This window comes from Plasmodium knowlesi (genome assembly GCF_000006355.2).
Source record: "Plasmodium knowlesi strain H genome assembly, chromosome: 13".
Classification (NCBI taxonomy): domain Eukaryota; phylum Apicomplexa; class Aconoidasida; order Haemosporida; family Plasmodiidae; genus Plasmodium; species Plasmodium knowlesi.
The window spans coordinates 1,586,512-1,609,432 of NC_011914.2; the positions used below are offsets into that span (position 1 = coordinate 1,586,512).

General features: G+C 41.0%; 6 protein-coding genes across 6 annotated transcripts; 2 read left to right on the forward strand and 4 right to left on the reverse strand.

The window, feature by feature from the left end:
- Positions 1-1,078: 1,078 nt before the first annotated feature.
- Positions 1,079-2,596, forward strand: PKNH_1335200 (actin-related protein, putative; the record flags this gene model as incomplete). Its single annotated transcript, XM_002260747.1, has 1 exon — positions 1,079-2,596. The coding sequence occupies one exon, from the start codon at positions 1,079-1,081 to the stop codon at positions 2,594-2,596; it is 1,518 nt and encodes a 505-aa protein (XP_002260783.1).
- An 814-nt stretch (positions 2,597-3,410) lies between these two features.
- Positions 3,411-6,503, reverse strand: PKNH_1335300 (conserved Plasmodium protein, unknown function; the record flags this gene model as incomplete). The annotated part of the gene is made up of 1 exon (XM_002260748.1): positions 3,411-6,503. One exon carries the CDS (start codon positions 6,501-6,503, stop codon positions 3,411-3,413), a length of 3,093 nt encoding a protein of 1,030 aa, XP_002260784.1.
- Positions 6,504-7,787: 1,284 nt separating this feature from the next.
- PKNH_1335400 (conserved Plasmodium protein, unknown function) lies at positions 7,788-9,332 on the reverse strand (the record flags this gene model as incomplete). The annotated part of the gene is made up of 1 exon (XM_002260749.1): positions 7,788-9,332. The coding sequence occupies one exon, from the start codon at positions 9,330-9,332 to the stop codon at positions 7,788-7,790; it is 1,545 nt and encodes a 514-aa protein (XP_002260785.1).
- A 1,467-nt stretch (positions 9,333-10,799) lies between these two features.
- Positions 10,800-13,180, reverse strand: PKNH_1335500 (ERAD-associated E3 ubiquitin-protein ligase HRD1, putative; the record flags this gene model as incomplete). The annotated part of the gene is made up of 4 exons (XM_039113549.1): positions 10,800-11,063; positions 11,305-12,195; positions 12,548-12,811; positions 13,046-13,180. The coding sequence occupies 4 exons, from the start codon at positions 13,178-13,180 to the stop codon at positions 10,800-10,802; spliced, it is 1,554 nt and encodes a 517-aa protein (XP_038969927.1).
- A 1,740-nt stretch (positions 13,181-14,920) lies between these two features.
- Positions 14,921-19,534, reverse strand: PKNH_1335600 (conserved Plasmodium protein, unknown function; the record flags this gene model as incomplete). Its single annotated transcript, XM_002260751.1, has 1 exon — positions 14,921-19,534. One exon carries the CDS (start codon positions 19,532-19,534, stop codon positions 14,921-14,923), a length of 4,614 nt encoding a protein of 1,537 aa, XP_002260787.1.
- Positions 19,535-21,360: 1,826 nt separating this feature from the next.
- Positions 21,361-22,530, forward strand: PKNH_1335700 (DnaJ protein, putative; the record flags this gene model as incomplete). The annotated part of the gene is made up of 1 exon (XM_002260752.1): positions 21,361-22,530. One exon carries the CDS (start codon positions 21,361-21,363, stop codon positions 22,528-22,530), a length of 1,170 nt encoding a protein of 389 aa, XP_002260788.1.
- Positions 22,531-22,921: the final 391 nt, after the last annotated feature.

The window sequence follows — 22,921 nt, forward strand, 5'->3', positions numbered from 1 at the left end:
CTAGACGGCCCTTCGCCCATGAGTCCGGCGTAGTTGTAAGAGACAATTCCCTTTCCCCCCCATGAACAAGATAAAATTATCCTTACGTGGTGTTAAAAACGTTGGAGCGGACGAACGTAATATATGTATTGTTATTCCCACAGGAATTGCACTCAATAGGGCACGCCAAAAACATGCATTTACAGATCAGCTCTCTTCCATCAGCGAATCTCCATTCGTTAAAAAAAAAAAAAAAAAAAAAAAAAAAACACCTGTGCCGCTTGCTGGAACAACTCCTTCATTGTTTATCCATTTCCTCCACGTACATTTGGCAAATAACTGTGGTCCCACAATGGCGAAATGGTGAAAACCTGCCCTTTCGATCGAGTACGCATTAGCTACATGTATTCGGAGAAGTTGTAGGGGGACTATATCCCCATGTTCATATACCATCGTGTGAGTACACATGTGAGGATATACCTATATCGAGAAAATGAAAAAAAGCAAAAAAGGAAGTTTGCCATGTTGGTACAATTACGAATAGGATTTTTAGTGTAGTATTTCCCCCCCACACGAGGGGGGAGGTCGCCTAACCATCATGTGCGCATCTTCCCGGTGCGCACCTGGTCACATACAACAATGCTAAACGAACAAATAATGTCGCGAAGTTTCACGAATAAATGGCTCCGTAACAACAACGCATGAGGAGTTTTTTTTTTCCCCTTCCCCCTCTTCCTTTTTGCGAAGTCCCTATAAAAAGGCAGGCCCCAAGAGGGGAAGAGAAAGGAAAATAATTTCAAATTGGGAGTTAAGCAGAAGGCAAACGATATATGTGCGTACCTGTAGCACTATACACGCAGAGGAGCTAGCTAAAAAAAAAAAAAAAAAAAAAAAAAAAAAAAAAAAAAAGAGGTAGCCAAGCATAAGAGAGTCAAAATTGCACATGTGGTAACAACTCAGTAGTGAGCAACGCTTAAGTTAGGAGTGCTTCTCCACTGATGTGATAAAAAGAGAGGTGGAGTTACCGAACTTTGCTTCCTTCCTTTCCTACGAGATGATATTAAACCAGGGGCATATGTAAAAAAAAAAAAAAAAAAAGATGAACTCGAAGAATGACGTTGCCGAAAGTCTGCTGTGTGGGGGCGAGGACATTTCGGCGCTCGTCGTCGACATGGGGTTCAGCACGACAAAAATTGGCCACAACCAGGAAGACACACCGAGGGTGTTTTTGAGAAGTACCTGTGGGGAGGATGTATCACCTGAAGGGAATACTACCCCCCCAGGGCAAGCAGGCATTAACGGTGCTGTCAACGGAAGTGTCCTTGACGATCGGTACCCGAAGTTGAAATTTCCTCTGAACCTAAATAACCCTAAAGAACACATTCGGATAAAACCTCTATTTGAAAAGAATCCAGTGGACAACACAACACACTTGAACTGTGATGTATTTGAGAAGATCCTACACTATGGTATAGAAGGAGTAGAGTCAAAGAGAGTGTTCGAATGCACGGATGAAATTGTCGATCCGATAAGGTTGGGTGGACTTAACTTAAAAATGAACGAACATCCAATTCTGTTGTCAGAAGCAAACATACATAATCATAAGATGAGAGCACAGATGACGGAAATACTGTTCGAGACATTTAACATCCCTGCATTGTATTTTGCAAAGAAAGCCAAGTTATCTGCCTTCAGCTTAGGTCGATGTAGTGCACTAGTTGTTGACATCGGGGCCAGCTCTCTCAATATAACTCCCGTGTATGAAGGATATGTCCTGCAGAAGAATTCCTTCGAATTTAACATTGGCGGGGATTACTTCGACCGCCTGATTTATGGCTTGCTCAAGAAGGAGCAAGTGAAGGTTGTCCCGTACTACCAGCAGAGCCTCAAGTGGAGAGCCGGTGTGGCTAGCTCTTCAGGTAACAGCTGGGGTAACGGTGCAACCTACCTTAATAATGTGCATACCTCGTATGAGGAAGAAGCCATTTTAGATGTCATTCGCTACATGAAGGAGAGCATCTGCAAAGTTCGCGTCGGACAAAATGGAACCACTAATAAAAAGAATGAAAGCGCAATAGGAAATCCGAAAAATGGAAAGGAGGTGGAATCCCCTGGCCAAACAAATAATGGTGCAAAAAATGTTAATGCACCCAAATGGAAAACGGAGCAAGAGGAGGAGGAAGAGGAATTTTTTGAATTACCCGATGGAGTAAAAATCAAGACAGATAAATACAGATACGACATTGCAGAAGAATTATTTCGTGCCCTTCCATCGGATCATAATTTTAATGGGCTGCCAGATGCAATAGTGAAATGTATCATCTCTTCCGATGTAGACATACGGAAGGAATTGCTCCAGGCCATTATTGTCACGGGTGGATCTTCTCTTTTCCCAGGGCTCATTGATCGACTGTACAATTCTCTAAGGGAGAAAGAATGTTTTTCTCAAACCATCAAAATGAAGATTCTAAACATGTCTTCTTCCGTGGAGAGTTTATACTCGTCCTGGTTGGGGGGTTCCATACTCTCCAGTCTGGGTACCTTCCAGCAGGTGTGGGTTTCCCGGAAAGAGTACGAAGAGGATGGTCACGCCATCGTCCTCGATCGTTGCTTCTGAACGGTGGCATGTAGACGTGGGATCGTTTTAGGTTGATGCGGTGAGTTATTTACGTGTGGTCACCCGCCCCCTTCACGGAACCTCATCTTTCTTTTTTTTTTTTTTTTTTTTTTTTTGTAGTGCCTTTTAATGCACGTTTGGATTCACCGCATAGATTTGTATACTCCCTTAACTTTATGGACCCCTCACCATATGTGGTTCTCCATATGTTCTTCGTAATTCTTCTCAATTCTCCGTTAGTGTATGTGTATGGCTATCCCTTTTATAAAAAGGGGCAACGGATATAATTCAATTGGTGCACTTTTGCAGGGGGGAGGGGGGCATTTCTTGGCTTCCGTGTAAGAAGAATCATGCCTCGTCCCGGATGATTTTTTTTTTTTTTTTTTTTTTTTTTTTTTTCCAAGCGGGGATCATATGCGACGTGGGACTGTAACAATACTGATATACACATGGGTGGAAACGTTTACGTTAGTGAGTTGGAAAAATGATAAGTTGCTTACATATTGTAGCATAAATTTTGATTGTTCCTGTGTGTCCTCCTTGAACGAATGGACGAACGGCTACTGCGCAGTGAAGGATATATAACGCAGGGAAAAAATATTTTAAAAAAAAAAGAAAAAAAAAAAAGGCGCCCTACGACGTCCATATTTCTTCTTCCACCGCAGGGGTCAAACCGAATTTAAAGAAAAAGGGGACAACAACAAGGGGAGGAAAAAAGCATGCAACATGCATGTATAGATATATGTATGGTATATGGTAAAAGACGGCACAATATATTAATTCTGGGTGCATCAGTCCACCTGTTTCAAGCATACTAGTCACTCTCCACGCCCCTGAAATCACGTAGTACACTATCTATCACGCTTTGGGGAATCTTGGATATGTTCTCGTAGTCGTTACTTATGGACGCCACAATTTTCTCCCACAAGAACTCTCCCTTGTATGCACTTCCATCGGTGACACTATCGGCGGTGTTAAAAATAATGCTTGAAAGCAATTCCTTGTTGTCACAGTTGAGGGCAATCCAATAGTTATTGTTCAGCTCGTCCATCAGCTGATTTATGTCCCATGTGGCTTTCCCGATGAACCTCTTGATGAGTTTGTTACTTTGCTCGCTTGTTTTTCCTTCCATCTTGTGGTTGTCCATTTCTACGTGCATGGGATCTGTACGCGAGGCGCTTTCTCCATCTGACAGATTCTCTTCATTATGATTACGTACTTCTGTGGTGGCGCTTTCTTTTTTCACTCCATCTAGGGGTGCAACACCCTGCTCGACCAGAACGTCTGACCTCCCATCCACTTCATGCATATCCGAAGAATTCGCTAGATTCACATTTTCGTTGTACCCCTCATATATAAAGTCATTCACGACTGTATTTTTTGAAAATTTTTTTATGTTGTGGAGAATGGTTAGTCCAGGTAGGGGGCCCCCAAGCCAGAAGAAATTCAAGGGGTTCCTCTCCAACGGGTTCCTCTTCCCTGTATCTCTCCCATTGATTGTTGCTTCTAGTTTCCTTTTGTTCATTTGTGTTCCTTCAGCAGGGGTGCAGTTGTCCATCTGCTCCTGTGTTGTATGCACTTGGTTGAGCCTGTCTCCCTCGCTACTCTCTTCATTTTGGTAAGCTTTCTCTTCCACTTCGTCATCACCATCCTCCTCGTCTTCCTCTTCCTCATCCTCATCTTCTTCATCATCTTCATCGTCCAGGTCGTCCTCATCTTCGTCATCCTCATCATTGTATTCGTCTTCCTCCTCCTCCTCCTCATCGTCGTCGTTTTCTTCTTCATCAACTTCATATTCACTTCCAGCCTGGTCATCCCCCGCTATGCAGTTTTCATCGTTCGCCTGGATATCTGCATCTACTGGTTGTTGCATAGGGCCGGATTTCCCCACCGATTTCCTTCCGTTGCTTTTCTTCCTTTGTCGTTTTTGCCTCTCCTTACGTTTATCACTTCTATCCCCTCCTTCACTACGACCCTTGCCCTCCTCTACCTCATCGTCACACAACTCATTGGTCTCCTGAAATTTCTTAATCTTTCTGTGTATCTGTTGTATCTCCTCCTCAGTAAGTTTTCGCGTCTTCTGCGTTTTTTCCAACGCACCTTCTCCCTCTATCGCATCAACACACGCTGTTTCCCCCAAATCATCATGCATACTTATACTGGAGAATTTTTTTTTTTTTTTTTTTTTCTCTTTATCAAATATATGGATACGATTATTAATCACAACAACTTTCCACTTGTTATATTTTTCAAAATATATTTTGTAGAATTCATTTAAGAACTGCAACTTTTTAATTTCCTTTTTTATGTCGATGATGGATCCTATGTTGTACGACGGCAGGAACCTCAGGTAGATGGGAACCTTATTCAATTTAATAATGTAGTGTGTAATAATATCCAGAAGATGTTCATCCATCATTACGAAGAGACTGTTTTTTCTATTTCCATGGATACCAACAGCGCTCCCATCCCCAGCTATGGTGTCCTTGTGCTTGGTCTGCCTGTTGGCATAATGTTTGGATGAGCTCCTAAACTGAATCCTCAAAAACATTTCCTGCAAATCTTTCAATGTTGGGAATTCATCACCACTGCTTTGGTGGTCACATCGTGATTCTCTCCTTGTCTGTATTTGATACTTCTTTTCTATGACATTTTTTTCTTCTTCCTTTGCGACGCACTGATTCTGCAGTAGGACAAGACCATCTTCTTCCCTCTTCGGCTCGTTGTTTTTTTCTGAGATTTCCTGCCCTTGCATGCGGTTTGCATCGCTTTCCACTTCTCCAATTGGTGGTTCTTCCTTCACTGTATGGGCCACTCCTGATGCTATGTCCACGCCACCACTACGCTCACTACTAACATGACCACCGCTACTGTCCTGCACAAACCCGTCGGCGAACTCACTCAGAATATTCCGTTTCTTCAAGCAAAGATTGTTTAATATATTTATAATTTCCTTATCTTTGCTCATCCCCATATAGCTATTGTACAGGGGGTGTTTGTTTAATATAATACCGCACACGAGGTTGCTCTTGTCTCTATGCGTTATTAGTATGATGGACCTGTTCCACAGGGTGCTAGATGTCAATGGATGGGCCACAAGGATCATGCCCTTTTTTATTTCTTGCTTGTGATTGTTTTTCTTCAAGACGATACAGTTTTTGGTTCGCTTTACCGGCGAACTCGCCATGCTTTCAGTCTTGTTGTCCGTCTTGTTGTCCGTCTTGTTGTCCGTCTTGTTGTCCGTCTTGTTGTCCGCCTTGTTGTCTGTCTCATCAACCCGGCTTACTACCTCCCCCTCACTAACCTCTCCAATCGTATTTTCCCTCTGGGACTGTACCTGCTCCCTATGCCTGTAGGCCCCTCCGCGCTTCTTCCCTTTGGCGTTGGATCCCTCTCCTGGAAAATCATCCTGGTCCACTGCAGCAAAATTTACTACGTGAAAATTCTTTTTAAACAAATCCTTCTCCTCATCACAGTGCCATATGTTCTTCTTGCTCTCCACACATACTCTACTGTTGTAACTTTGCGCTTCCGGTAAATTCCCTGTGGACGACAACGCCAACATCAACGAATTCTTAACTCTTCCTAAATGTCGAATGGCTGTAAAACCTACAAGGAATACATCCTGCGTGGGGTCCTTGCCTCCATTTTTTAAATTATGTCGAAGGTACTTAATCAATTCGCCCCTCAGCTTTTTCTTGCTTGATTTAGTGGGACAGTAATGCACACTGCTACTTAAGTAGGATTTTAAAAAATCGTTATACTTGGTGCATTTCTCGTTTTCATATCGATATACGTTGGAGAGTAGACTCTTCCAAACCTGGTTCTCATCAAAGAATTGACACAGCTTCCCTACGGTCCTCGCTAGGGACCGAAGAACCTTTTCGTTCCGTTTGCAAAGGGGCATTGAAAATATATATACGGGGTGAAAATGGATACTTCTTCGCTCTTGTTTGGATTCTCTAATATGTGGGATTCTTTACGTATCAGATAAACTGTATCCTTCTCAGTCTTCCTTTGGATACTCCTCCTGATCTCCTACGCTCAAACGTTTAACTCTTCCTCTCTTGCCTACCTTTGATAAATTTGCTAATTCGACTACACTGCAATTACCCCTTTTTTTTTTTTTTTTTTTTTTTTTCTGCTTGGGGGAGTAACATATACATATATGTGTATGTGTGTGTGGGGAGTTGTCCCTCGCTCGTTTGCCCCCCTCAGTAGTTCAAAGTCAATTGGAGGAATTGGTTGACGACAAAAATTAAGAGTGAGACGTGGGCGGGCTTTGTAATGGCTACAGTGCACAGTACTACGTCAATTGGCTAACGCCGTTTTAAGGCCTCTCGGTAGAAGAGCAAAACTCTCTCCACTGCTAAGAAAAGGAGGACTTCCCCCGCGGGTTCGTCAACTCATATACGCATCGTATACACTCATTGACACTTGTATTCACGTACGCTGAGGCATTAACATACGCATATAACATCAGCAATCACAGCAGTACGCCTGTTCGCAGTAGCAGGCACATGCTTCTGTGCTCGACAGTTTGTTACTCACAAAGGAGACTGGCTTATCCAAAGGCCCTCTCCATATGCCACGGGAAAAAAAAAAAAAAAAAAAAAAGAAAGAGAAAAAATTAAAAAATGTTTTAAAAAGAAAACTTGAAAAAAAAAAAAAAAAAAAAAAACGCTTCAAAAAAAAAAAAAAAAAAAAAGGCTTAATGAGTGCTACGCGAGCTGCCACTTGTCACGTATAACAAAATGCGTCGCGAAAAAAAAAAAAAAAAAAGCGACAACCATATAGTTTGACGTATCATCTGTAGGAGGAATGATTCATCCGTGGGTGTGTTTTCTCATCCATATGTCACAACAAGCGCCTACATTTTTTTCTTTTTTTTTTTTTTTTAATGCCAGTGATCTCTCCACAGATGCTATATAGGAGGAGATACACTTTTCCTTCCTCCCATGTGTTGCAGAAAAAAAAAAAAAAAAAAAAAAAAAAAAAAAAAGAGGACGACGAGGAGGGGAAGAAGATGGGAGGGAAACCTTACAAAGTTCTACATTTCGAATTTGATACCTTTTGCAAAGATCCTCTTAGCTTCTCCCTCTCCCCATTTGAAGCAGCCAACTCGGAAAACTTGATTTAAAATGTGGTGACCCCTTCGGAACAATGGGAACAGTGTCCCCTTTCCTCTTCGCTACAGAACGAAGGATGATGTCTTGTGCACCCTGTTCAGCGATCTGGAATTCCTAAACTGGTGAAACGTGGCATACTTCTTCTTGAGAGGCTCGCAAGCGTCATGAGCGCTTCTACTCCGCAGAAAGGCCCGTATCTCTCTCTCCAGGGATGATACGCTTCCTTTCTTTGGGGCCCCATCCAAAAGGAAAGATACTAAATCATCTTCAGTATGCACTGTCAAGAGGAGCGCCAAGGCCTGCTTCATGTACTTTTTAGTTTCCTCCAATTTGGCATTAATAAAATGTAGGAAGGGCTGTGCGAATTCCCCAACGGGTAGAGTGGCCAACTCATTTCTAGGCAAATTTTTTAAAAATAAAAAAACAAAAAAAGCTAGCTTCTTTATAATGGATGAATTTTTATTGTCTGAAAAGGAGCACATCACCCTAAGCATTTCATAGTCATTTACTCCACTGCTATATTTCATAAAATTATCGACCACTTGAGAAGCACACTCGTCCAAGAAGTGGTTTTTCGAATCCATCTTTCGAATTACATGGGGGAAAGACTTTACGAAATATCGACACACATTTAACTTATCCCCCTTAATGCTCATACAGAGATGCTTCATCGTTAAAAAACTTTTTTTACACAAACAGGATCGGGGATTCCCACACTGTGATGTTATGTATGGAAGGACAACCTCCAACTTTTCCCATACGGAAAATATTTTCGTATCCTTTGCCAATATCTGTATGTTAGTGAGGGTGATGAAATCATCAACCCAGGTGACCTCTCCTTCCTGTCGGTCCACACTGTGGCGGGGAGTTTCCGTGGTGATTACACCGTGGAAGGTTTCTTCCGTGTGTGCTTCGTTCGTCTTGTTGGTCTTGTCTGTATTGCTTTCTGTGTTTTCCATGTTTGTCGTGTTTGCCGTGTTTGTCGTGTTTGTCGTGTTTGCCGTGTTTGCCGTGTTTGCCGTGTTTGCTGTGTTTTCCTGGACGTGCCCAATGGCGCACCTCAACTTGGACCCCCTCTTCTTAATTTTCTGAACGTACTCCACTATGTCCTCGTATATGAGGGTCGCCACGAAGTCATCCCCCCTGTGCTCTCCTCCCTCGCTGGGCTCAGCATCTGACGCACCACCAGCCAATCCCAATTCGCCCGTAATTCCCAGGCCCTCACTCTTCACACTAACTTCCTCCCCCTGATCTGCTTCATTGCAAAGGTTTCCTCCAAATCGGCTACCCGCACTTTGTATGCAACTTTTCCAGAGAGCATTTTTTTCCTTACCAATTAAACCATAAGGCAGTTTGTTAATTCTTGGAATTTCCTCCCATTCGTAATAATAATTTATGACAAGGTCAGGTGGCTTTGTCTCCTCCGAAATGTCCTTACTTGAATTCAATTTTTTTAAACTCCTGTCGTGCTCGTTTCCCCATTCTGTTTCTGGACCACTCTCCAGTTCTCTTCTCTTATATGCACATTTACACTTATTGGAGTTGTCCGTCTGGGGATACTCCCCAATCGTTTCGATGTCACCGTTTGGGGAGCCCCCCTTTGTCATGTGTAACTACCCGATCGTCGCAGGGATGGGAGGGGGAGATGCGTCTTATATATATACACCTCTGTCACATGTGCGCAAATAAATGTACAGCTAATATTTCGCTATATTTACAGAGGAATTTTTTTTCTCGCGAAGTTGGAGCGGCCATAGGGAGAAAAGAATACTTTTTGTGTTAATTTGTCCTTTCCCCTTATTTGCAAAATTTAAAAAAGAAAAATTATCTTCGGGGTACTCTCAAATGTATGCTACTCTTTTTTGCATAGCTCTGGTGCACACCAACGTGCTTCTTCGCTAGCTAGCTTGAGAAAAAAAAAAAAAAAAAAAAAAAAAAAAAAAAAAAAAAAATCGCAGTCTTAAATTTGATTAAAATGGCTGATAATCGGAATGTGCCTTTTTTTTTAATCTTTGACAAAGAGGTGTGCGCATGGACCAGTGGAGATTCATACTCGGATTAGCATAACCTCACAGATGACCTTATAATGTCCCATCCGGGGAGAATACGTCTCTAAAAATGGTTGACCCGCCGATCGATACAGTACAGTGAAAGGACGAAAGGAGAAAAAGAATGCCCCACAACAAGGGTTCCTTAATCTTGTATGCTTATTCTTTTTTTTTTTTTTTTTTTTTTTTTTTGTTTCATTCTGTTTCATTTTTTACATGCTTCTCCTTCCCCTTGTCTAAAATAGGGCCCCAAAAGGAGCACTTACCAGAAGGCGCTCGGATGTATTTTTCGTCGTGTACAGGTACATATGACCATATGAACGAACATATTCATGCGCGGTGCTTTCTTCCCTCCGTGTGGACGGGGGGGTGGGATGCAAAGTAATACCCGCGGTACTGATCACTCTGCGCAAGCCCAGAGTGCACTAAACATTTGCAAAAAGGCAAGCCTATTCGCACGTAACGTTACAACGCGGATGGGTAATTAGATCGTCTTTATTTAAAACTGTTTAGGGGGGAAGGGGGGGGGGAATGTAAGTCTCTCACCAAAGGGGTAAAAAATAAGAAAAATAAAAGAAAAAAAAAAACACTTTCGAGTAATGCACTTTTTACACATAAAAAATTAACATTTTTCGAATGATTAATCATCGGGTAGATATTTTAATTTGTTTTTTGTTTTTATTTTCTTTTTCCCCTTTTGAGATGCCTACACTTTTAAACGTGGCATAAACACATAAAGACCATATACACCCCAGTTTGCACTATTCAGGGTTACAAAAAAAAAAAAAAATAAAAAATAATAATAAGAGGAAGAATATGTGTATACAAATGTGGCGAGTGAAGTAATTACGGGGTGGGTGGAATGATGCGAACAAATAAACGAAAACAAAGCGGCGCTGCACTTATTAGCCTAGACATTTGAGGATGCACCGGTCGGTGTCCATCAGTGGGCCTGACCGTCCACTCAAGCGCCAAACGGTATATGTACACACGCAGACGTACATGTGCTCGTAATAGCTCCATGAACTACATGAGTGAACAAATCTCCTTCGTGTACTTCATGTCATCGATCAGCACCCTCTCCAGGTAGCTCTTAAAAACACTCATCTGGGGTACATGCGAAATTTTCGTCAAATACTTTTTAACTTCATCTTCCTCTGCGTTGTTCAATACGTTGTAATTCAGTGATCCGTATATGTTCCTCAGCATGACATTCGCCGGCACAGCGGTATAGTTGATCTTGTCTATTTCCTTCAGGCAGGTCAGACACAACTCCCTGTAATAGTCGCACTGTGCGGGTGGTGGTGGGGGGTGGAGAAAAGTATGAGCGGTTCATAAAAAGAAAGAAAAAAAAAACTAGCCATTTAGCAAGAAAAGTATGAACGATTCATAAAAAAAAAAAAAAAACTAGCCATTTGGCAAGAAAAGTATGAACGATTCATAAAAAAAAAAAAAAAAAAACTAGCCATTTGGCAAGAAATGTGTGAACAGTTCATGTACAAATAAACCCGAACGCGCGGCGCTGTCTTACCAGGTCGGCCAGAATCTTTATGCGCTGCTTGATCTCCATATTCTCACCAAAAACTGCGCTGTCGTCCTCCTTGGGGAGAAACATATTCTCCGTGCCAGAGTCATTCAAGGAAGATGAATTCTTATCGATGGGAAGAAAAGAAGCCTTGGTAATTATTTCCTGTATGGTTAGCTGATTTATTTTCTTCTCTCTCTGTCCTTCCTCCTCTTGCTGCTCCTGCTCCTTTTGTATGGCTTCATTCTGCGTGTTTTCTTTACTGCTCTGTGGCTTTATTTCTGTTCTACAAATGGGGCAAGTCTGTTGCTGAATGAACCAAGACTTTAAGCACTCTACATGAAAGATATGAGAGCAGGATAATTTTTTGGAGCCTTCCTTCAAATCATCCCTGCATATAATACACGTGCCAACTTCTCTTAACTCCTCCTCCGTCGCATCGGGAAATTTTGTTTCGATATTCTTCGTCAATTCTCTATACCTCTGAAAAGATTTAAATCTGGATATTAATGTTTTTACAACATGTATAATATCTGCGGTCATGTGTAGTGGGAGATTACTGAAATTGTTAAGAATGAACACTAGGATGAAGACGAGGAATATTATTAAGCTCAAGATGTCGTGCAGAATGTCGAGGAAAAATAAAATGGTTGCCTTGGAGGATAATCCATTCGCTGATCTAAGGTCGATTATGTTCACAAAAAATTTAAATATCGATATTTGACAGGACTCGAATATGCTCAAGCTTTCAAAAAAGAGCCACAGGTACATGGTTGAATTTTTCAGCGAGTATTTGTAGAAGTAGGTGAACAAGGTCAGGTTGGCCACTGAAAGCAGGCACATGAATATGAATAGCTTCACTAGCACTTTGGTTCTGGGTACTCCCAATTCGAAGATCTGCCGGGATGGGGGGGAATGAGGCAAAGAATGAAGCAAAAAATGAAGCAAAAAATGAAGCAAAAAATGAAGCAAAAAATGAAGCAAAAAATGAAGCAAAAAATGAAGCAAAAAATGAAGCAAAAAATGAAGCAAAAAATGAAGCAAAAAATGAAGCAAAAAATGAAGCAAAAAATGAAGCAAAAAATGAAGCAAAAAATGAAGCAAAAGACGAAAAAAAATGAGTACGAATTAATGAAAATGCAAAAATGTGTTTTAAAAAGAAAAAAAAAAAAGGCGTGATCAATTGAACCCAATCTGTTCTACACACGAATACGTCCCTCACGTCTCCATGCACGTGAGAATCTCTTACGTGAGAAACCCGGGAGTAAAGGACCAAGTGATAAGCTTTCAAAATAACGATGATGGATAAGTATTTAATTAAAATAATGGAAGACACTTCCTTCCCATTTATTGTTGGCTTGGACAACACCAAAAATAAAATAGTGTCCATTATAAATGCCCGCGCGTTGTCTATGAGTTGCTCCACTTCCAGGTATCTCAGCTCTCCAATAAATATGTTCAACAGAAGCTTGCACAGTATAATAAAAATCATCAAAAAAAAGTTGTAAATTATCTGTATGGGTGGAGGAAAAAAAAAAAAAAAAAAAAAAAAAAAGACACATTTTTTCTTTATTTTCTGTGTAGTTATACAAATGCCAAGGAACGTTGGAGGAATATATTCGAAAATCGTACTCCTCTTGGGCATATGGAACATACATGTCTTCTGTGCAGGTCTCAAAGTTGTTCACCCCGGAAAATGGGAGGGGGTGATTTTTCCTTTGTAGCCTTTCTTCTCCCTTGCGCTTACCGTCCTTGGAAACTTCTCCGTCGACAGATACACCACAGCCGAGTAGAACTCGTTGTACTTCATGAATGAGTACATCAAAATGAAAGCCAAGCCCAGGTGGCTGAGAAGAATGTACATGCGCATGTTGACCTCCATGGTGAAGGGGTTGCGCGTTCGTTGGTAAGAATGAGGGGAAGGAAACTAACTTCTGGCATGACACGCCTTCACAATATACCAAGCGTGAATGTACGAATGAACGAGCGTGTGCCCCTCTGACGGTGACTCCTTTACCCTTTCACACGAATATGCCATGCCCTCTGCCAGGTGGTCATCCCTCCCAAATGCAAAGTTAACAAATGGTCCACCCAAGGAGATTAAAAATATACATACATATACATGTATATATATATATATATATACATATATATATTTATATATTTACAAATTAGCGTACGCACGGGAAAAAAAAAAAAAAAAAAAAACACTTCTGAGAAAAGGGAACTGGCAAAATTTCCTCCAAATGGTAGACCACCTTAAAATTCGCCAAGTGTTATATCGTACTCATGGCATGCACGTACTCGCGGGGTAGGAAAATGTACATACGTACGGTAAAACATATGCCCCTTACGTGAATAAACCTCTTTTGATTCATCCTCGCTTTGCTTCCCGTAGGGGGCGCGCGCAAGTGGAAAATTAAAAAAAAAAAAATAAATAAATAAAATAAAATAATAATAAGAGCGCACAAAGGAATATAAACGAATAAGCAAAGCGGGCAAACGAACGAGTGAACGCCGCACGGGGTGAGCACAGAACGTGGGAACTTGGTTTGGATTCCTCACGCCAGGGGTTAATCAAAATTTCGCTGTCATTATTTCGTTCACTATGTTTCTCTTCTGTTACGGGGAATAAGTATCCTTAAGACTGCCACGGTAGTATGCGAGCCTTTGTGCAGGATGTTCCTATTTTACATTACGTTAGGATGCCACTTTATATATATATATATCCCCCACTGTGTAGTGGCGCTTATGTAAAAAGAAAAGAATGGAGGGATGAATGTTTTAAAATCTTTCACCTTTGGATGAGTGTTATTCTTTCCCCCATTTTTCCTTCTACTATGTTCCTTTTTTTTTTTTTTTTTTTTTTTTTTTTCCTCCAATGTGCCCTATTTATATATATTAATTTATTACCTTGACGCACTCCCTACACATTTGAGAAGATGTTAAAGGAGTTGCTCGAAATGGAATTGCACACATGTAGATGGTGAGGAGAGAAAGAAACTACTAATGTACCTGCACACATAGTATGTTGCACCATTTCAAAGAAACTTCGAAAGTGGAGCAACCAACGTTTGTATAAAGTCACGGTAGAGGATGCTGGAAATAGACTAACCAACCAGGTGATAATTCGCAAAGTCCTCTCCCCATTATTTCCACTTCTTTTTCATCGCAAGTGGTGGGTGAACCATATGGGCATGTGTATCATATATGTGTATGCCCCTTTTGGTCGAAACGGTTTCAAGGGGGAAGGGGAGGGTGACATGAAGAACGCCCACCCACGCTGCTGCAATACATCCGGGTAAAGAAGTTAACGCAATTGATCAGTTCAATGATATTTTTGAAGAGGCGGATATGATCCAAAGATGTGTGGACGCATCGCTGATTGATAAGTTGGTGTAGCACGTGTGGTGTCATCCTTCCCCGAGGAAAATACACAACACACTTGGACGCAGCGCAGATATTACTGCGTAAAAAAAAAAAAAAAAAACGTCACAGGAGGCAAAACGGAGGAGTTAAAAAAAAAAAAAATAAACCTTTTACCTTTTCCATGCATTTCACATGCATAACAGTACCTCCTTGTAAAAGACAACCCCGCTGGGGTATTTTTCTTCTCCTCCTTTCACATAGTGGGGAAGTGAACCCCGCGAAGAAGATCCCACGCGTTACTCTTTATGTAGAGAATTAAGGCGTTAAAGTTGCTTAGTGCAAGAGAGGAATTAAGTGCACTAGGTGGGCTTTGACAAATATTTGCAGATTTGCCTGGATCTCCTTCCTCTGCATCTTGGCTCACTAACACTGGTACCTCATTCTGGGCAACGTTACTGATGAAGGAAGGGTTAAATGTGATGAATACATTTGGTCTCCAAGACATGCTTACTTTTTCATACTGTTCTGGTGCCTTACGAAGTTTTCTTTTTATTTTATTCCGGAACGAATGAATGTCCAGAATTTCGTTAAAGCATAGGGGATTGTACATCAACGTTATCTGACAAGAAAATTTCTTCTCAACGTTTTTTATAAAATGATCAAAGTAGCTCTTGTACACTAAAAGAAATTCATACTTCTGTAACCCCTTAAGCATATCACAAACTTTTGTTACCTTGACTTTGGTGATGTCGTCTAGGTACGATAGGTCGTAGGCCTCGTCCATTCTGTACATATGGTTGAGTGTTTGCGTATTGTTTTCACTCAGTACTTTTTTACTACTTGATGTTGTTACTATGTTTTCATTTTCCTTTGCATCCTCCCCATCTTCTTCCTTCAAAGATTGCTTCTTCTTCTTGTTCGATTGATTAGAGTTGGGTTGAACTCCCCCCGTTGCCGTCTGCCCCTCCGCAGTCACTTCAACAACACCCCCAGAATCCTGCGCTACCTTTATTTTCTGTTTTAACAAATTTAGGGATTTCTCGGGACTGTGGAAATTTAACACCATGTCGTAGTTCCTTCTCTGCATCAGAAAAAGTGATATCCAATTTTCCCGCTCAAAATTTATATGCAGTTTTTTTATCATTTCTAGCGACTTGCTCGCTTCGGAGAGAATTAAGTCGAATAATTGGTGGGGTAGGTCGATGAGTAGACAGTGTGGGTCATACAATGAACAGATCCAGAAGTTCTTTTTCACATCTTTGTTTTTTTTTCTCGCATGGAAGGAATTTATTAGCTTAATTTTATGTTCCTCCCTGAGGCAATTGTCATAATCCACGATGAGGGGCTTGTTCTGCCAATCGTAGCTAATCAGGAAAGACAGAAATTTCGTCAGTGCCGTTTTGGGGCATATGGAGAAGGAATCTAAGAATTCGTCTCCTATGTCAGTGGTATCTGTAGGCTCACCCAAATTGTCTGTTGTCGTTCCTCCTGATGAGGGGTCCTCCTTCTTCGATTTGCCTACCTGATGTATGTTGTTGTTTCCTTTTCTTCCCTTAGAAGTATAGAGAGTGCCTTTGGGGTTTTCCTTCCTCACTTCGGAAGGGCTCTTCTGAGAGGGAGAGATAGCGACGAGAGAGGCATCGTCTGCACTGTCACTTGCACTCGTGACACCAGCATTTGGATTTCCGTCCACGGGGATGTTCTCCCTCTCGCACAGGGTACGGTAGTAAATGCGCTCTTCCGCTTTTTCTACTCGGGAGATTTTCCTGTAAAGGCGGATCCACTTGAGAAACTGTGCATGTGGAGTATTAGTTCCGGGTAAACCTTTCTGCAAGAAAAAGGCATTCCTCTTAGCATGTCTCTTAAACTCTTCCGTGTATAAATAATATAGAACATTCTCTACCAAGTCATCACAACACCATATACCCTTACACATGAACCAAAGTTTACATATCTTCACAGACAAGTGGAAGGATGCAAATTTCGTTGCGTAAAAATAAACGAATGAAGAGACTAGCGGTCTGAAAATATAATTCTTTATCTTCTTCATATAATCTACATGCTCAATTCTTACATCGTCCAGATTTGTCACTTGAATCAGATTCCTCTCCATCACCTTACTTACAAATATATGTAATCTGAAAAGAACTAGTTTAGAACATACATCCAAACAAAAGTTCTTATTTTCCACTTTTGAAAAAAAATTCTGTCCATCCGTAGAAATCTTATTACAAATAATTCCCTTGGCATTTTCATAAATACGAAAAAAGTTCTGTGCATTTTTATAATTCACGTTATTGAATTTTATATCTACAACAACATCAATAACATTCTGTTTCTTTCTCCTATAACCCAGGTCAGTCATCTTAAGAATGTCATTTGAGCTACTCACATTACACACGGTGAAGAGTTTCTCAGTCATACTATACAAAATATTTTTCACTTCGTTATATAAATTGTTAATCTTTCCGTAGTACGTGAAGTACACATCTTTCATTAACAATGGAGAGGGAAGATACACAAAGAAGGTTTTCTTCTTCACTCTCTTTCCGCTGTATAAATGAATTCCGTCGTCCCTCTTTAGAGAATCTATTCTTTCATACAACCCCTGCTCCAAGGTGGGTGCTTCGTTGAACCTCATCATACGTAAGATATACTTGATTGCCTGTACATGCACTGATGGGTTTTTTCCTTCGTACAAATGGCTAAACAGAATCTCAAAAAAGGGATTTCCCACATTGCGATCCTCCTCCTCGCTTTCACTATCATCATGTAAACTCCTTGAAAAGTTTCTCTTCTTAGCTAATCTCGTGCCAGGCTTCTTCCACTCAACCACCTCAAAAATTGTGTTATTTTCGAATCTCCTTATGGTTGCTTTATCTCCCCAGAACTTCTTAAAAAGGGAGGATCCCTCTGGAGTGTACAGCTCCTTGGATATATCCGTCAACCTCATGACATTCTTTGTCTTTAGGAAGAAGCTCACTCCTACGAGAGTTTTCTTCTTCAAAAAAATCTTTTTGGATTTATCCTTCTCCCCAACTGTTGTCATGGGATCGGTGTTTTCTCCTTTGCGCCGCTTGCACGTGATGAAAACTTCGTGGAACAGACTCTGCGATCCGTTGCCCTGTATTATGGCGCAACCATCGTCCTCACCCCTTGTGCAGGCTCCATTCTCTTTGCCCTCTTCGTCGTTTGCTGCCTCCTCCTGCAGGCAAAAGCGCACCAGACGAACGGCCATCTCACCCAATCGATCACCCAAGCCTCGCACCAAGTTCCTCCGCACGGTCATCACCACCTCGTTGTAGTTGTGTAGGTAGTTGCTAACCATCAAGGGGAAAAACAACTCCTCTTCATAATTCATGGAGAAGCATTCATAATTCGCCGCAAACACATCGTATAATTTACCACAACGAAGAGAATATTCTGCCTTCTTCGCTTCTTCGATGAGTTCAGTCAGAGAACAAAAAATGGACTGAAACGGATCATACAGTGCATTAATCAAGAAGATGTGTGGTCCTTCTGTTGGTCCTGATGAAGAATTCCCCTTTTCTCGCTCCGAAGAAGTAAAGATTCCATTGTGGTATTCATACACATTATTACATATATCCATGCCGCTTAAAAAGCTTATCGTCTTCTTAAAAATGAGGAAGGCATCACACCTCTCCAACTTTTGTTCATGACAAACGTAGCTACAGATAAGACTCAGTGCAAAGGAGTTGATATCTGTGTAATGGACGAAATTTCCAATTCTACATTTCTCTCCCTGTTTAGGTTTTCGTTCAGTTGTTTCATCACGAGTGGAGAAGGTATGTAGTAATCTTCTGTTCAAGCACCATAACTTAAGTAATTTTACAGCCTGTCTGTACGCATTTATATTAGCAATACTCCTTTTTATTAAATTATCACACTCTATTAGGTGACATTCCGTAAGGATAAATTTTTTTAAAATGGTTCTTTTGGTGCACAGGGTTCTTATTCTTTTTGTCATTTGATCTTCTCCTGATATTTTTTCTGTACCCTTTCCACTGCCTCCCTTCTCTACAACTTTTTCCGTTCCCTTTCCATTTTTCCCATTCTTTTTCTTCTTCCCTTTTGCCTCCCCTCCTGCATTTGTTTTTTCCTCTCCCTGTGGGGGGCTCCTCTCTAACATGCCCGCATAGAACTTCCTATAAACCTGAAGCATACTCGAGGTAACCTTCTTCGAGGGGTAAAGAATCAAGTGGATATTACCGACATGCTTCTCCCTTTTATAGACGGTGAGGACTAGAATCGACTTTGAATTATTCAACCAGGTCTTTACACCCACGCTGATATCTACACTGTGAGATAAGTTCTGTTCCTTTAAATTGCGTGAAAAATCTTTGGAGAAAAAGAGATTCTTTAGCAAAATAATAAATAGGTTATGATAGTAAGGAAAATTCCTGTATTTGCATTTCCTTCCCAACATAGTGTTTAAATTATATTCGAACCCGAGATCTATGTTAAGGTGGCTATTCAACATCATGTTATTCTTGTAGCTTCCCAAAATTTTTCCTCTTTTCAGTTTAATACTTTTCGCATATGAATCATTGAATTCGTTTTTCTCCTCCTGCAATGAATTGGTTAGTTCGTTCTCCATGTCAGCCACAAAGTTGATCGTTGCATCTTTAATAAGTGAGAGCAGAGTAACATTGGTAATGTTTTTTTTGTAATAATTCATCCCTAGTAACACTTCGTTCAGGTTCTCCACGTGGTTTTCATCCTTCGTATCTTCGTAATTTCCATTATGTTCTTTCGCTAGAGTCTTCATTTTCTCGTTGTCCACATCTTTTATAGGGGCCTCCACGTTCAGGTCGAAGACCACTTCACTCTCTCCTCGGCGTGGCATGGCGATACACAAAGGGTGGGCCAGAGAACAGGAGTAGCTCTTCACGTACAGAGGGCGGCGATGCCTTCTAAGAATATGTATCCCTTCGAAGAAGGGGTTCCTACGGAAAGAAGTGTTTTTTTCCGCTTTATCTAGATTGGAAGGAGCACCCCACCCCCCTTTCTTTAATCTGTTGCGCTAGTGAGGTTAAGTCGGCTCAGTACAATATAGCCTCTTTTCCTTGTACGTACAAGGAAACTATGTAGGTGTTCCTTTTCTTTATTTAAATTTTCAAACACTCCTCCGATATATATATATATATATATATATATATATATATATATATATATATATATATATATATATATATATAGAGGTTGCTCCTTTTTGCGACTTCCTTTCTTCTCCCCGGCCATTCAGCGTTGCGCTGTTTAGCGATGCGCCCTTCTGCGGCCACGCGATAGAGGTTCCCTTGGCACATTCATGCACGGGGACACTCATTTGAAGTCGCACGCGTGGTCCTATGCAGGTGATGTACGCGTGGCCACAAAACGGAGGCAAGTTTCTTCTTCGTCCGCGAAAAATCTACACGGTGGTGAAGCGGCTACGTAATCAGAAGTCAGTTTATTTTATTTTATTATTTTTTTTTTTTATTATTTTATTTTTTTTTTTTTATGTTCTGTGGGATTACGCAGTTAAGCAGTGAATAAGTAAATGAGCGGATCCATCGGTCGCTTACAGAGCGGGGGAGTTTTTTGCCCCTCGGTCAGGAGGCGTTTTTTCCTCCGTTGTGCGGTCAAACATATGGGTGCTATCGTTTCGGGGCCAATAAGAAGTGACACCCACACATACGTATATATTCATGCATGAAGGGAAAAGGGCATATATGAAAGAAAGTAGCTTGCTTGTCACACTTCCATTGGACCAATGGCATATGATGCCACCTTGTTTTTTGCCCTCCCCCTTCTTCTTCGAGGCACCTTTTTGGAGGACACACATTAATGTCGTATGCACAGAAGGGGGAGAGGGCCATTTCCTCCCTACGTATGTGCACAGAATGAAAGAAGAAGAAAAAAAAAAAAAAAAAAAAAAAAAAAAAAGGAACACGTTGGTGAGGATCATATTGAAGCTACGCAGCTAGCCCTTCATAACTACGTAATCCTTCCGTCGAAGAAGCAACACTTGTAGAGTGATGTCAACTCATTATGGCTTATCCTCTCGCCAGCACATATCACAAAGTATCGGCGCACTTGCACGATTTAGATGAAGGGTTATGCAGCGATGTGCGCATAAGGGGGAGATGCGAAAAAGAGAGAGGGAAAATTATTACCCCTCGATTTGGCTTTTTTTTTTTTTTTTTTTTTTTTTTTTTTTCTTTTCCCTTTCCCCTTTCCCCTTTTCCATTCTCCATTTTATTTTTCTTGACCCTCCCATTTTTGAGTGATCAAACTGTGAGAGTTGACCGCGTGCATGTTAACTTTGTAACAGGTTTTCTTTTTTTTTTTTTTTTTTTTTTTCCACCCGCCTGAGGTTAAGAATGCTTGGTTACTACTCTTTCAATACGTAGGTTGCTATTGGCGTAGCCCTGTAGCGAAGAAGTAACGAAGCCACGTGGCGGCGTAGAGGATGACTTGTCCCATCCACGGGACATCACGGGGGGAAGGAGAGTGAGTCTTAGTGACAACCATGGTTGCCCACTTTCTTCAAATAACCAATGAGTAGGGCGTTCATTCTTGCCTATATCATTTTCTCTCCTGCAGTAGCTAATGCAGATAAAAAAAAAAAAAAAAAAAAAAAAAAGGGAAGGTGAAATAGAAAAGAAAAGAGATCGCTCCTCTCCTGCAACCATGGATGATGACGGGTCGTTCATCCCGAAGGAGTTGGTCGGGAAAGACATTTATCAAATTTTGGGACTCACCTTCGAGGACGCAAAGAAGGACAACATAAAAAATATAATAAGGAAGAGGTACTTGAAATCTGCGCTCCTTCTACACCCCGATAAGTTGGAGGCCTCCTCCAAGGGCACTGGTCCACATGGCACTGGCCCGCAGGCGACTGGTACAAGCGCATCCAACACGGAAAGATTCAACACTCTCAAAAGTGCATACGAATTTTTAATGAACGAGCAGCTGAGGAACAAATATAACCTGTACATTGCACATCAGAAAACAAAAAAAAAAAAAAATAATCCAAGTAGTAGTAATATCAGTCTGAGCCGCTTCTTGGACAAAAGAAAACTTGATGCACAACAGCAGGAAAAATGGATGTTCAAAAGAAAATTGGAGGCACGAGAGAGGGAGATGGCAAATAGGGGAGAACAAAAAAACAAGTGGAAAAATAATCCAGAGGAATGGGGAAGCAATGAAAAATCAGATGGTCCCACCGAGAGCAGTTACCAAAACGGGAAGAACAGTCGGAAAAAAAAAAACTCTCAACAGAATGAGGCAGACAGGGAACAGAATAATTTAGAAAAAATCAAAAAGCAGAATGAAGATTTCGTAAGAAGGCACTCCAGCCACCCATCCAGTCAGAAAAAACGCCAAAAAAATGTCTGTCAAGGGGAAGACATAGGCGTAGACGTAGACGGAGATGGAGATGGAGACGGAAGGGATAGAGTTATAGAAGTTTACCTGGATAACTATCCACACAATGTGGATCTGTTGCAAAGGTACATAGAGCAAAAAGAATTATTAACCGTCTTCCTCGACTTTAACATTCAAAAATATTACCTGAACAGGAATGAGGAACAGACTCAATGTGAAAGGAGGGTTGGCATGTTTTCCTTTAGTAATCGCACTGAGGCCATTCGTGCGTATTTACACTTCAAAAAAAATGGTAAGCACATTGATCGCCATTTTAAACTGAGGCTGGCGGTGCCTTGCAACGAGGGAGTAGAAATGCGCTCGCAGGGAGAAAGCCCTCAGAAAGGAGGAGAAAACGAAAAACCAACCAAGGACAACGTCGACAGGATGATGAACGAAATGGTGGACGAACTGGACAAAATGTTTTCCCTCTGACGTGGGCACCCATAGAAGGTGACCCCCCCACCCAAAGGGCTCCTACCCGTTGTGATGCATAACCGACGTATATTTTTTTTTTTTTTTTTTTTCCGCTCTATGCATCACCTCCAAGGGAAATCATTTGAGAAAATATTTTTCCACAACTGATCCCACATTTGTCAACTTCGAATAAGCTACATTGGCTGTATTATCAGCACATAGCACCCATATTGGCATGTATTTTTTTTTTTTTTTTTTTTTTTTTGTCAAAAATTTATCTTGCCTCCCTTGTGTGTTTGTAATTTAATCACATTTTAAAAATTATATTATTCATTTTCATTTTCATTTTTTTTTTTTTTTTTAAGTTTGTCCTTTTTAAGTTTATCCTTTTTATGTTTGTCTTTTTTTT